At 49.2% G+C, this 12,705-nt stretch overlaps 1 protein-coding gene across 1 annotated transcript in view; it reads right to left on the bottom strand.

Moving 5' to 3' along the window:
* The window catches only part of Wdr60 (WD repeat domain 60), a 73,387-nt gene that overhangs the window by 32,059 nt on the left and 28,623 nt on the right, over positions 1-12,705 (bottom strand). Inside the window, exons 7-9 of the mRNA XM_013033635.1 lie at positions 12,294-12,359; positions 1,487-1,564; positions 489-708 (exon numbers count right to left, since the gene is read on the bottom strand). Coding sequence (XP_012889089.1) covers positions 489-708; positions 1,487-1,564; positions 12,294-12,359 — 364 coding nt within the window. The remainder of the gene's footprint in view (positions 1-488; positions 709-1,486; positions 1,565-12,293; positions 12,360-12,705) is intronic.

Here is a 12,705-nt window from a genome sequence, read left to right as displayed (position 1 = left end):
GACTTAAAAACATTTATTCTTACTCTCACATGTAACTTATGCCTGGAGGCCAAGAATGTGGGGGAAGCACAGGCCTGGCAAAAGCTCCCGGGCCGCCCTGTGAGTGGCGTCTCTGAGCCCTGTGGTGCTGAGGGAGCCGCCTGCCCATGACTGCCTGCGCCTTTGTGGAAATCCAAGGAGATACCACCAGGAAGGAGGGCTCGTGTGCAGACTGTGCAGGGCAGCAGCGGGGCAGCAGGCCAGGTCCGCCTCTCACAGCCACCTCTGACCTCAGTGCTGGGCAGGATGCAGCTCGCAGCCCCTCCTTACAAAGTGACCCTTCCCAGGCACAATGCCCCCCACGCATGGCTTGCAGAAGGGAGCACCCAGGGCCTGCTGTCGCCACGCTGCACAGTGTCCTGTTATCTGCCCACCTGGGTAGGCCCCAAGCTACTTCGCACACGGCCCCTGGGCTCTTGGACACCAGGGATCACCACCGTCTCACGTACCTGCCCGGGACTGCTTTTCGTACTCCATCCGACTTTGCTTTGGAAAACGTTTTGAAGATAGCTCGCCAATCCTTTCGTTTTCTGCATTGATGGCTTTCTGAATTTCTTGTATTTCTCTCTTCTGGGCTGGAGGAAGTTCCTCACTTTTTTCTTGTGAGTCAGGGTCATAGTTGCTCTCATCATCATCTCCATCACAAACTTCAAAGTCATCCTCATAATCCTACAAACAGTGATAAGGATTTGGGCACTCTTTAAGACAAACGTGTTCACACTCCAACAGAACAAAATATCACCCTGTACAATCTGAAATTGGCAAAGTCTCCTTATAGCCAAGAAAGTTCACTGATTTTGATGTTATACATTATAAATCTGTAAATATCACTGTATTTGTCTCTCTAAAAGTAAAGCACAAAATACAGAGCCAGGTACACTAAGAGATGAACATCTGTGCTAAGAGTGAACGTGTGCATCTGCTTATGGTTAGATAAATATACATGCTTGAGTGCCAAGCACTTAAAAACAAGTTTAATTATAAAGTCATTTAACTACATCATCTTGGTCAGCTTTAATGGAAATAACTTCAACCAAACCTTATCCAATATTAAGTATTAAGAACAATAAAGAGAAAAATGGTTACCTAATTATATATATACATACATATATATATATATATATATATATATATATAAATAAGCTGACTTTTAAGAATTACTGTTAAACTGAGAAAAATCTTTTAGGCCAAGCACCAGTGGCTCACGCCTGTAATCCTAGCTACTCAGGAGGCTGAGATCTGAGGATTGTGGTTCAAAGCCTGCCCAGGCAGAAAAGTCCGTGAGACTCTTATCTCCAATTAAACACAAGAAAACCGGAAGTGGCACTGTGGCTCAAGTGGTAGAGTGCTCACCTTGAGCTTAAAAAGCTGAGGAACAGCACCCAGGCCCAGAGTTCAAGCCCCACAACTGACCAAAACAAACAAAAAAAATAACTTTTATACATACTTCAAAATCATCTTCAAAATTGGCTGAAATTTCATCAGGCCCAGCATTCTGTAAATCACTGGCTTCCTTTTCAATTTCCTGGGGGCATAAATTAAGCAGGAAACAAATTTAATTATAAACTTAAATATTTCAAGGTTAGAAACAAGTATATTTTCTGAGACTCATTTGATATTACTGATTTTATAATATATTTATAAAAGTAACGTCCTTGTAACAATATACTAAAGCATTCCAAAATATTAGAAGGATAGTGAAAGTTTCAACATAAACCAGTAATAAATACTTGAGAATTTAACCTGATTTAAGCAGTATACCATAAATACATGCATCAAACGTACAGTATTCACATTAATACATACAAGTTTAATGCTTGGCCTGGCTGAAGTGGTAGAGCATTTGCCAAGCAAGCAAAAGGCTCTGAGTTCAAATCCCAGTACTATCAATAAATAATTTTAAAAACAATTTTTTTGTCAGTCCTGGGGCTTGAACTCAGGGCCTGGGCACTGTCCCTAAGCCTCTCTGTGCTCAAGGCTAGCACTCTACCACTTGAGCCATAGCACCACTTCTGGCCTTTTCTGCTTCTGTGGTACTCGGGAATTGAATCCAGGGTTTCATGCATGCTAGGCAAGTGCTCTACCATTAAGCCACATTCCCAGCCCAATAAATATTTCTTAATTATCAAAAATAAAAAATTCAAGCCAGGTGCTGGTGACTCACACCTGTAATCCTAACTACTCGGGAGGCTGAGAACTGAGGATCATGTTTTGAAGCCAGACTGGACAAAACAGTCTGAAAGACTCTTATCTTCAACAAACTACTCAGGAAAAACTTAGAAGTGGAGCTGTGGCTCAAGGGGTAGAGCCCTAGCCTTGAACAAAAGTTCAGGGGCAGAGCCAAGGCCCTGAGTTCAAGTCCTGCACACACAGAAAAGTTCAAAAGGGAAAGAGGAGGAGAAAAATAGAGGAATAAAATACCCTATTAGCTTACATATGTGATAGAAATGGTTATAAACAAATCTTTTGAGGAAAATAATGTACAAGTGAACTGCAATATGTCGTACCGGTGTATCTCCGTGACCTTACTCCCCGCTTTATGGAACATGCCATCTGTACTGTCAACAACAAACAGCAGCGCAAGTGACCGTCCAGGCTCTGCCTCCACTGCCACAGATCCACGTGCAAGGCACACCTGAGTGGCCACCAGCAGGGACAGGAGCAGGGAGCAGACAGGCCCTGGTGTGCACCCCGCCGTGGCACGTGCTGGGCACAGGAACAGAGAGCAGACAGACAGACAGGCCCTGGTGGGCACCCCGCCGTGGCACGTGCTGGGCACAGGAACAGACAGACCCTGGTGTGCACCCCACCATGGCACATGCTGAGCACAGGAGCAGGGAGCAGACAGACAGACAGGCCCTGGTGTGCACCCCGCCGTGGCACGTGCTGGGCATAGGAACAGACAGACCCTGGTGTGCACCCCGCCGTGACACGTGCTGGGCACAGGAGCAGACAGACAGGCCCTGGTGTGCACCCCGCCGTGGCACATGCTGGGCACAGGAACAGACAGGCCCTGGTGGGCACCCCGCCGTGACACGTGCTGAACACAGGGGCAGACAGACAGACAGACAGGCCCTGGTGGGCACCCCGCCGTGGCACGTGCTGGGCACAGGAACAAACAGACCCTGGTGGGCACCCCGCCGTGGCACATGCTGGGCACAGGAACAGACAGACCCTGGTGTGCACCCCACCGTGGCACGTGCTGAGCACAGGAGCAGGGAGCAGACAGACAGACAGGCCCTGGTGTGCACCCCGCCGTGGCACGTGCTGGGCACAGGAGCAGACAGACAGGCCCTGGTGGGCACCCCACCGTGGCACGTGCTGAGCACAGGAGCAGGGAGCAGACAGACAGACAGGCCCTGGTGTGCACCCCGCCGTGGCACGTGCTGGGCATAGGAACAGGGAGCAGACAGACAGGCGCTGGTGTGCACCCCACCGTGGCACGTGCTGGGCACAGGAACAAACAGGCCCTGGTGGGCACCCCGCCGTGGCACATGCTGGGCATAGGAGCAGGGAGCAGACAGACAGGCCCTGGTGTGCACCCCGACAGGAACAGGGAGCAGACAGACAGGCCCTAGGTGTGCACCCCGACAGGAACAGGGAGCAGACAGACAGGCGCTGGTGTGCACCCCGACAGGAACAGGGAGCAGACAGACAGGCCCTTGTATGTACCCCGACAGGAACAGGGAGCAGACAGACAGGCCCTTGTATGTACCCCGACAGGAACAGGGAGCAGACAGACAGGCCCTGGTGTGCACCCCGACAAGAACAGGGAGCAGACAGACAGGCCCTTGTATGTACCCCGACAGGAACGGGGAGCAGACAGACAGGCCCTAGGTGTGCACCCCGACAGGAACAGGGAGCAGACAGACAGGCCCTAGGTGTGCACCCCGCCGTGGCACATGCTGGGCACTGAAGTGAAGCGCGAGTCCTCTCGAGTCCCGCAGTGATGCTGGGTCAGGCCTGGTGGTGGCCCAGAGATCTCCTCTGGGGCCTCATGTGGTAAGTAGGGTTTGCTAGGAAAACCGAGTAGCCGCACTGCAGAACCCAGGCAAATGGATGATTCTGAAACTACTTTGTCTAGCACGGGCACACACCTGTAACCCAGACGTTCAGGAGGCAGAAGAAAGAGGACCAGGGGTCCCAGGCCAGCCCAGGCCTGCACTGAAATACAAAAAAAAAAAAAAAAGGGCTGGAGGGCTAGCTCAGGGGGAGTATTTGCCTACTCGGCTCAAATCCAAGTACCACAAAAGAAATACAATTTCCTAAAGTTGCTATTCTCTTAGGTGCACTTGCCCTATCCACAGGCTGCTTGCTGGGACTCTCGCTCCACATACCCTATGATCACAAACACCACTGGACCCTCTAGGCCTCCTTCCTGCCCATCCGACATGCCAATCTCCCTAGGCCAGAGTTCCCTCCATCCTGCCACCCTCAGCCTGGCTCTCTGGTACCACACATGCCTCTTGATTCACATGGAGTTCAGAGGTACCTTTCTAGGAAAGCAACTCGGCCATACCACATCCAAGTTCAGAATCCAGATAGCTGCCCACCAGCTGCAGCCGACACTCCGAACAACTCCCTGGCCAGTCAGAGGAACTGCAGCTTCATCCTAGAGGTGGGGGAGCTGTGATGGAGCCACTGTACTGCCCTATGGCCAAGAAAGACAGGAGGAGCAGGGGGGCAGGGCTGGAGACCACAGAGCTGGTAGACAGGCCACCATGATGGGAAAAAGAAAAACCATCCCACGATATGGAGCAGATACATTTGTCATCTAAAGGTAGGCAGAGGAGAGAGAACAAACTCAGGGCAGATGGACACAGTGCGTGTAAGACGGAGCACAGACTCAGAGCTCAGGAGCAAGACCAGCGAAGTACCCAGTTACACTACTTTCACCTCCAGCAAAATGCCATGCTACAAACAAGGTCATAAAACTTATCCATCATGACACCCTCTATACCTGTAAACTCTGAGTATTAGTAAAGATACCTCACTGCCTCTAAACAGGTAGATTATTCATTTTGTGTGTTTGAAAATACCAATAAACCTATAAACCCCTTGCTCAGCTAACTGGGAGAAAAAACAAAGAACCCAAATGATGAGAACCAGAAACAAAAGAAAAGACATCACTACAGATCCCGGGGATACCCCAAAGATATCTAAGGAGTACCAAGAGTAATTCTGTGCCCACAAATTTGATAACCTAATTTACACCTGGAAAGAGAGAAAAGAAAGAATATGTATAGGTCTGTATCTCACAAAGGAATTGACTCAACTGTTAAAAGCCTTCTGAAAACAAACAAAACAAAAAAACAAACCCCAGCCCAGGTTAGTGGGTGCTAGCAGGCCTTCACAACGGTGCCTTCTGCCAACTCTGCCCTCCTGGAGGAGGGGGTGGCGCAGTGCTCTGCAACTGTATCCTGGGACACAAGCAGAGGGGCTTCAGTAAGGCCAACACCAGCCGAATGCCACAAGCCTAGACACCGTGAGAACGGAAGACCACAGACCGGCATGTCTTATAAATGTACATGCAACAGTCCTCAAGCCGCGCGCAGTGGCTCAGGCCTGTCATCCTAGCTACTCGGGAGGCAGAGATCTGAGGGTCGCGGTTCAAAGCCAACCCAGGCAGGAAAGTCCCCATGAGACTTTTATCTCCAATAAGATAAAGCGCTCGCCTTGAGCAAAAGAGCTCAGGGACAGCGCCCTGGAACTCAGGTTCAAACCCTACAATTGACCAAAAAATAATTATCCAGGGGCTGGGAAGGTGGCTCAGTGGTAGAGTGCTTGCCTTGCATGCATGAGGCCCTGGGTTCAATTCCTCAGCACCACATAAGCAGACAAAGCCCAAAGTGGAGCTGTGGCTCAAGTGGTAGAGCGCCCGGGCCCAGAGTTCAGGACCCACGACCGACAAAAAAAAATAATAAAATAATAATTATCTACATAGACCAGTTGGGATTTATACTAGACAAAGTTAGTTAAACACTCAAAACTCAATAGAATCTGCTAGGTATGGTGGTGCATCTCTACGACTCAGTACTTGGGAAGTTGTGGCAGGAGGATCCCATGTTCAAGGCCTGGCTGGCTTCACAAAAAGGCCCCATCTCAAAATATAATCATTCATTATATTATTGATTAATTAGAATCCATCAATCCACAAGTTAAAAATCACATAATCATATCAATAGGGGTAGGAAAACATCTATCAACATCTCAGCACACCTTCTTGATAAAACTCAGCAAATCAACAATAATTCTTTCTGTGTCAGTGCTGTGGCTTGATCTCAGGGCCTTATCCTCTTTCCAGCTTTTTTCACTCCTGTAGGGCACTACTACTCAATCAAACCACGCCTGCTCGTCTGGCTTTTTACTGGCTCATTGGAGATAAGTCTCCAGCCTGTTTGCCCAGGCTGGCTTCCAACCATAATCCTCACATCCCAGCCTTCTGAGGAGGCAGGATTACAACCATAAGCTACTGACATCCACAGCTCTTCAGTTGTTAATAAGAACACATTCATGACCTCCTTATAAGGAGCTGAGGTGGGTGAACAAAAACATGGAGGAAGACTCACACATGCTTCAAATCACAAAAAGTTAAACAATACAAAAGGTCTTAAGATAATCTGTAGCATGATTTAATAATTCCACAATGTAAATATATGAAAACATCACACTTTATACCATAAAATGTAAACCATTGTATTTTAATTAAACACACTTTAAAAAAACATGAAGGTCATTTCTACAAAGAAATACTCATATTTCCTATATGATCTAAACTTTAAAACTGAAATTTTATTTTATTGAAAAATAAAAATCCCAGGGCAGACACAGTGGCTCACACATTCATGCCTGACTGAGAGAAGAAGATGAAGAGTTTTGTGTCTGGAGGCCAGCCAGTCACACCTGTAATCCCAGTAAGGAGGAAGGCTTTAGGTAAGAGGCTCCCAGTCTGAAGAGAGAAACTCCCAAGTGTTCTCACTAAGATCAGGAATGAAGCAAGAATTTTCCTCCCACCAATTCTTCCTGACATTGTGCTGAAAGTTCTAGCTAAGGAAAGCGAACAAGAACAGGAAAAAGGTATACTGACTGAGAAGAAAGAAATAATTCTTTACTTACAGATACAACTGCGCTGAAAATCAAAACAAATGGAAAACAAAGAAAGAACAAATTTCTTGGAAGTTGGTAAGGTTTTCTTGGAAGTTGGTAAGATTAGCAGATCAAAGTCTACTGCTTTCTATAAACAATGAACTAGTGAAATACAAAATTAAAACACAAAACCATTTATACTAACACATCAACCTCAAATACTCACGGCCTTTCACTGGGCGCTGGTGGCTCACGCCTGTAATCCTAGCTACTCAGGAGGCTGAGATTTGAGGATCACGGTTCAAAACCAGCCCGGGCAGGAAAGACTGTGAGACTCCTATCTCCAATAAACCACCAGAAAACCAGAAGTGGCGCTGTAGCTCAAGGAGTAGAGCTCTCGCCTTGAGCTGAAGAGCTGAGGGACAGCGCCCAGGTCCAGAGTTCAAGCCCCACGGCCGACCAAAAAAAAAAAAAATCTACGAGAGCAGACAACCACGCTGTGGTTTGAGAAAGAACTACATAAATGAAGAAGAATCCCAAGTTTGTGGCCAGAAAGGCTCAGTACCCTGCCCGCTCACCAGGGAGTACTGCACCCCCAGCCTTTTGGTTGGGCCAGCAAGTTGCTTTGTGGGAAACAACAAGGCAACTCTAAAGTTGGCTAAGAGAGACAACCAAACAGAACAGTCAACATAATACTGACACAGCTTGATGTCAGGACAAGACTACAGAAATGAAGACAGTATGGAGCAGGCCGCAACGGGGCAGCCACATGCAAAAGTCACAAAAATTGACTTAAAATGGATCCTACACCTAAAATTCCCATAAGATAACTCAGCAAAAATCCTTGATGACTGTGGCGCCTTTTCAGATATAACATGGATTACAGTTCAATCCATAAAATGAAAAATTGGTAAACTGGACTTAATTATAATATGAAAAACATATTCTATGAAAGCTATGTCAAGAGAAAGGAATGATGGGCCATAGATGAGAGAAAGTATTCTCCAGAAATGCAAAAGATCTCCTAAAACTCAATGGTAAGAAAGTAAACAGCCCAAGGAAAAAAAAGGGCGCTGTGGACTGATAGCTCACATCTATTTAGGAGGCTGAAATCTGCGGATAGAGATTCTTATCTCCAATTAGTAAGCACAAAACCAGCAGCAGAAGTGTGGCTCAACTGGTACAGTGCCAGTCTTGGGCAAAAAAGTTAAGAGCAGAAGGCCCTGAATTCAAGCCTCAGTACTGGCATATACACACACTCACAGACACACACAAAGAAAATGAACCAGTGACCTTAAAAACACCTTATCAACTAAGATGTATAAGTAGATGGTGTGTAAATATAAGAAAAGGCATTCGACATCATATCAGAGAAATGCAAAATAAAACTGGGATACGCTATACACAGATTAGAATGCCCAAAACCTTATCCTTAGACACACTAAATGTCAGTAGGAACACGAAGCAACAGAGCCAGTTTGAATACAAGAGGAGCTGGTCTGGCAGTGACTTAGGAAACCACGTAGATAGACCCCACACACTCCAGCAGCCATGCTACTTGTTATCCACCTAAGTGAGAAGATATCTGTGACCAAACACAGAGAAATTACACACCAACGTGCACAGGTGCCTAAACCCAGAAGCAACCAAGATATCCTAAAGCAGATAATGGTCTACCAGGTACCAGAATATGACTCAGCACCAAAAAGAAAGAAGCGGGGCTGGGAAGGTGGCTCATTGGTAGAGTGCTTGCCTTGCATGCCTGAAGCCCTGGGTTCGATTCCTCAGCACCACATAAGCAAAAAGAAAAAAGCCAGAAGTGGCGCTGTGGCTCAGGTGGTAGAGCGCTAGCCTTGAGCTGAAGAGCTGAGGGACAGCGCCCAGGTCCAGAGTTCAGGCCCCACGACTGGACCCAAAAAAAAAAAAGAAAAGAAAAGAAAGAAGTTGCCAAGACATGGAAGGCTCCAAAGCACACATTACACATCCCCATGTGACAGACTCTGCATGGCTCCAACTTGACGACATTCTGAAAAAGATAACACTTGGGAGACAATGAAAAAGATGGGAGTGAGGAGCCTGAGAGGGAGGCGGAGCAGAGAGGAATTTCGGGGCTCTGGATCACTCTGAATGACACAAGTCACACATTTGTCTAAAGGCACAGAACGTTCGACCCAGCGGCAGACCTGCTGAGCCGTGGACATTTGTCAATTGTAACCAATGTAAGAGAAATAATGCACAAGTTCATAATAAAGGAAACGGGTGTGGGGGCAAGGCAGGGTAACAGGATCTATGACGGATGTCTGCTTAATTTCTCCATAAACGTAAAACTCTTAAGACACCAGGGGTAGGGGCAGCTTGGGGACAGAGACTTGACTTAGCGTACATGAGATCCTAGGTTCAACCTCTAGCACTGAAGCAAAGTTAATTAAAAGGAAACTGTGATAGACAATTTGCTCCAGGAAAGTTAGAATGAACTTGTGACTTAGAAATCATGTAATCACTAAAAAAAAAGAACTTCGGGGAAGGGAGGGAGGGAGGGGATGGTAGGGGGAAAACAATGGAGGGGCTAAAAAAAAAAAAAGGAAACTGAGGCAAGTGCCGTGGCACACCTGCTACCCGGTGGCTGAGGTGGGAGGGTGGGCTAGGCACTGTGGGGTAGGGCGGTCGGGGCAACACAATGAGGAAAGCCCAGGTAGCAATCCCAGCTACCTGGAGGTGGAGAATGAAGCGCTGCAGTTCAAGGCCAGCCCAGGTACTGACAGCACAAGGCTATCCAAAAAGCAAACTAAAAACCAAAGATTGCATGCACTGCTCTAGTGGTATGGCACCTGACCAGGAAGCACAAGGTCCCGAACTACATCCTCAGTACAGTACACACACACGTGCACACGTGCATGCAGACACACATGCATGCGTACACATGCACACTCGTGTGCACGCACACACTAGTGCACACACATGCATGCCCGCAGATGTGGACACATGAAGATTAAGAGTCACTTTTCTGGTGCTTGAGTTTGAACTCAGGGCTGGCACTTCTCGGGCAGCGCCCATCCTGTTAGTGATGCTGGCTTTTAGGTTGTTTTTCAAATAGGGCCGAGCTGGCAGCCAGCCTCAGACAGACTGAGATCCTCCTTACATCTTCCCATGCTTAGCTGGGAATGATAAGCACACATATTATTACAGCAAGCTACTGGTTGAGATGGAGTCTCACTAAATTTTTGTTTAGACTGGCCTAGAACCATGATCCTCCTCATCTCTGCCTCCTGGCTAGCTGGGATTACAGGCACAAACCATTGTACCCAGCAAAGTCACTTCTTACTTGAAGTAAGATGACAGCGGGTAGATGTCTGCATACCTCCAAAGCTTCTTATTCATGTCCAAGCTCAGTAGGTACCAGTGACATGCTCATGAACTATTTCTAGCCAGGATTTGGAACAATTCATTCACCCAGAATTCATTCACTACAGTTCCTGCTAGTGTGCCAGGTACTTGACCAGTGAGTACAAGAGGAAACACAGACAGACACGGTCACTTCGGCACAACATTAGACCAACACTACATGACAAATCAATGTGAGCCAGATAAACCAGGGCTGCTCTTCTGCTCTGTACCCACCCTTTTACAGGAGACAAATGGAAGTACCTGGACCTCCACACTACAAGGACACCAGCACACCATGACACCCGGCTCTCACCTGTACCCACAACACCTGGACCTCCTCACTACAAGGACACCAGCACACCATGACACCCGGCTCTCACCTGTACCCACAGCACCTGGACCTCCTCACTAGGAGACACCAGCACACCATGACACCCGACTCTCACCTGTACTCACAACACCTGGACCTCCTCACTAGGAGACACCAGCACACCATGACACCCGGCTCTCACCTGTACTCACAACACCTGGACCTTCTCACTACAGGGACACCAGCACACCATGACACCCGACTCTCACCTGTACCCACAGCACCTGGACCTCCTCACTACAGGGACACCAGCACACCATGACACCCGACTCTCACCTGTACCCACAGCACCTGGACCTCCTCACTAGGAGACACCAGCACACCCTGACACCCGGCTCTCACCTGTACCCACAACACCTGGACCTCCTCACTACAAGGACACCAGCACACCCTGACACCCGGCTCTCAGGTGTCTTAGGAAAAACCCCCTCTGCTCCCAGTTCCACTGCTGCTCCTCCCCTGTTCCTCTCTCCCCCTGCACCTCCCTCAGGGTTCTTCCAGGCCAGGCACACCAGCATGGACATGGTCGCTGCTCCTCCCCTGTTCCTCTCTCTCCCCACTGCACGTCCCTCACGGTTCTTCCAGGCCAGGCACACCCGTATGTTCACGGTCGCTGCTCCTCCCCTGTTCCTCTCCCCCCCTGCACGTCCCTCACGGTTCTTCCAGGCCAGGCACACCAGCTCCCCTGTTCCTCTCCCCACTGCACGTCCCTCAGGGTTCTTCCAGTCCAGGCATACCAGTATGTTCACGGTCGCTGCTCCTCCCCTGTTCCTCTCCCCCTGCACCTCCCTCAGGGTTCTTCCAGGCCAGGCACACCAGCATGGACATGGTCGCTGCTCCTCCCCTGCACCTCCCTCAGGGTTCTTTCAGGCCAGGCACACCAGCATTTTCATGGTCGCTGCTCCTCCCCTGCACCTCCCTCAGGGTTCTTCCAGGCCGGGCACGCCAGCATGGACAGGGTCGTTGCTCCTCCCCTGTTCCTCTCCCCCCTGCATGTCCCTCACGGTTCTTCCAGGCCAGGCACACCAGCATGTTCATGGTCGCTGCTCCTCCCCTGTTCCTCTCCCCCCTGCAAGTCCCTCACGGTTCTTCCAGGCCAGGCACACCAGCATGTTCATGGTCGCTGCTCCTCCCCTGTTCCTCTCCCCCCCTGCAAGTCCCTCAGGGTTCTTCCAGGCCAGGCACACCAGCATGGACATGGTCGCTGCTCCTCCCCTGTTCCTCCCCGCCCCCCAACCTCCATCCTTTCCTTCCCTCTGCCTGTCAACAGGACCAACCTCCACCAGCCCAGGGCTCTCAAGTAAGTACAAGTGGGAAAGTCCTTTGTCTAGAAGGATTCTATGGGACTTGCCCACTAGTCAAATGAGCAGGCTTGTGCCTGGTGGAGTTATGAAAACATGAGAGGCACTCTTACCACTGGTTCTTCCCCTTCCTGGTGCTGAGGCAGCGTCCACAGTGAGGCACCCTCTTCCCGGCTTCGCTGGAGGACAGAGGATACAATAGTCAGCCAGGAGACAGGGCAGCGGCAGCCCCTGGGTCCCCACCCAGCTTCTCCCAGGGAGGGGCCAAGATCAGCAGTCAGGAGCAGCCTGTGAAACAGGTGCTTTGTGGCTGGTAACTGTGTGACTTAGGGCAAGTGACTGAACCCCTCTGTGCCTCAGCCATTACCTCTGAAAAATGAAAATACCCTCTATATGGCTCAGTAGTAGAGCGCTTGCCTTGCATGCATGAGGCCCTGGGTTCGATTCTTCAGCACCACATATGCAGAAAAAAAAAAGCTGGAAGTGGTGCTGTGGCTCAAGTGGTAGAGCGCTAGTCTTGAGGTG

This window comes from Dipodomys ordii, unplaced genomic scaffold, assembly GCF_000151885.1.
Source record: "Dipodomys ordii isolate 6190 unplaced genomic scaffold, Dord_2.0 Scaffold173, whole genome shotgun sequence".
In the NCBI taxonomy this organism is placed as follows: domain Eukaryota; kingdom Metazoa; phylum Chordata; class Mammalia; order Rodentia; family Heteromyidae; genus Dipodomys; species Dipodomys ordii.
This window is presented reverse-complemented; position numbering and strand designations above follow the sequence as displayed.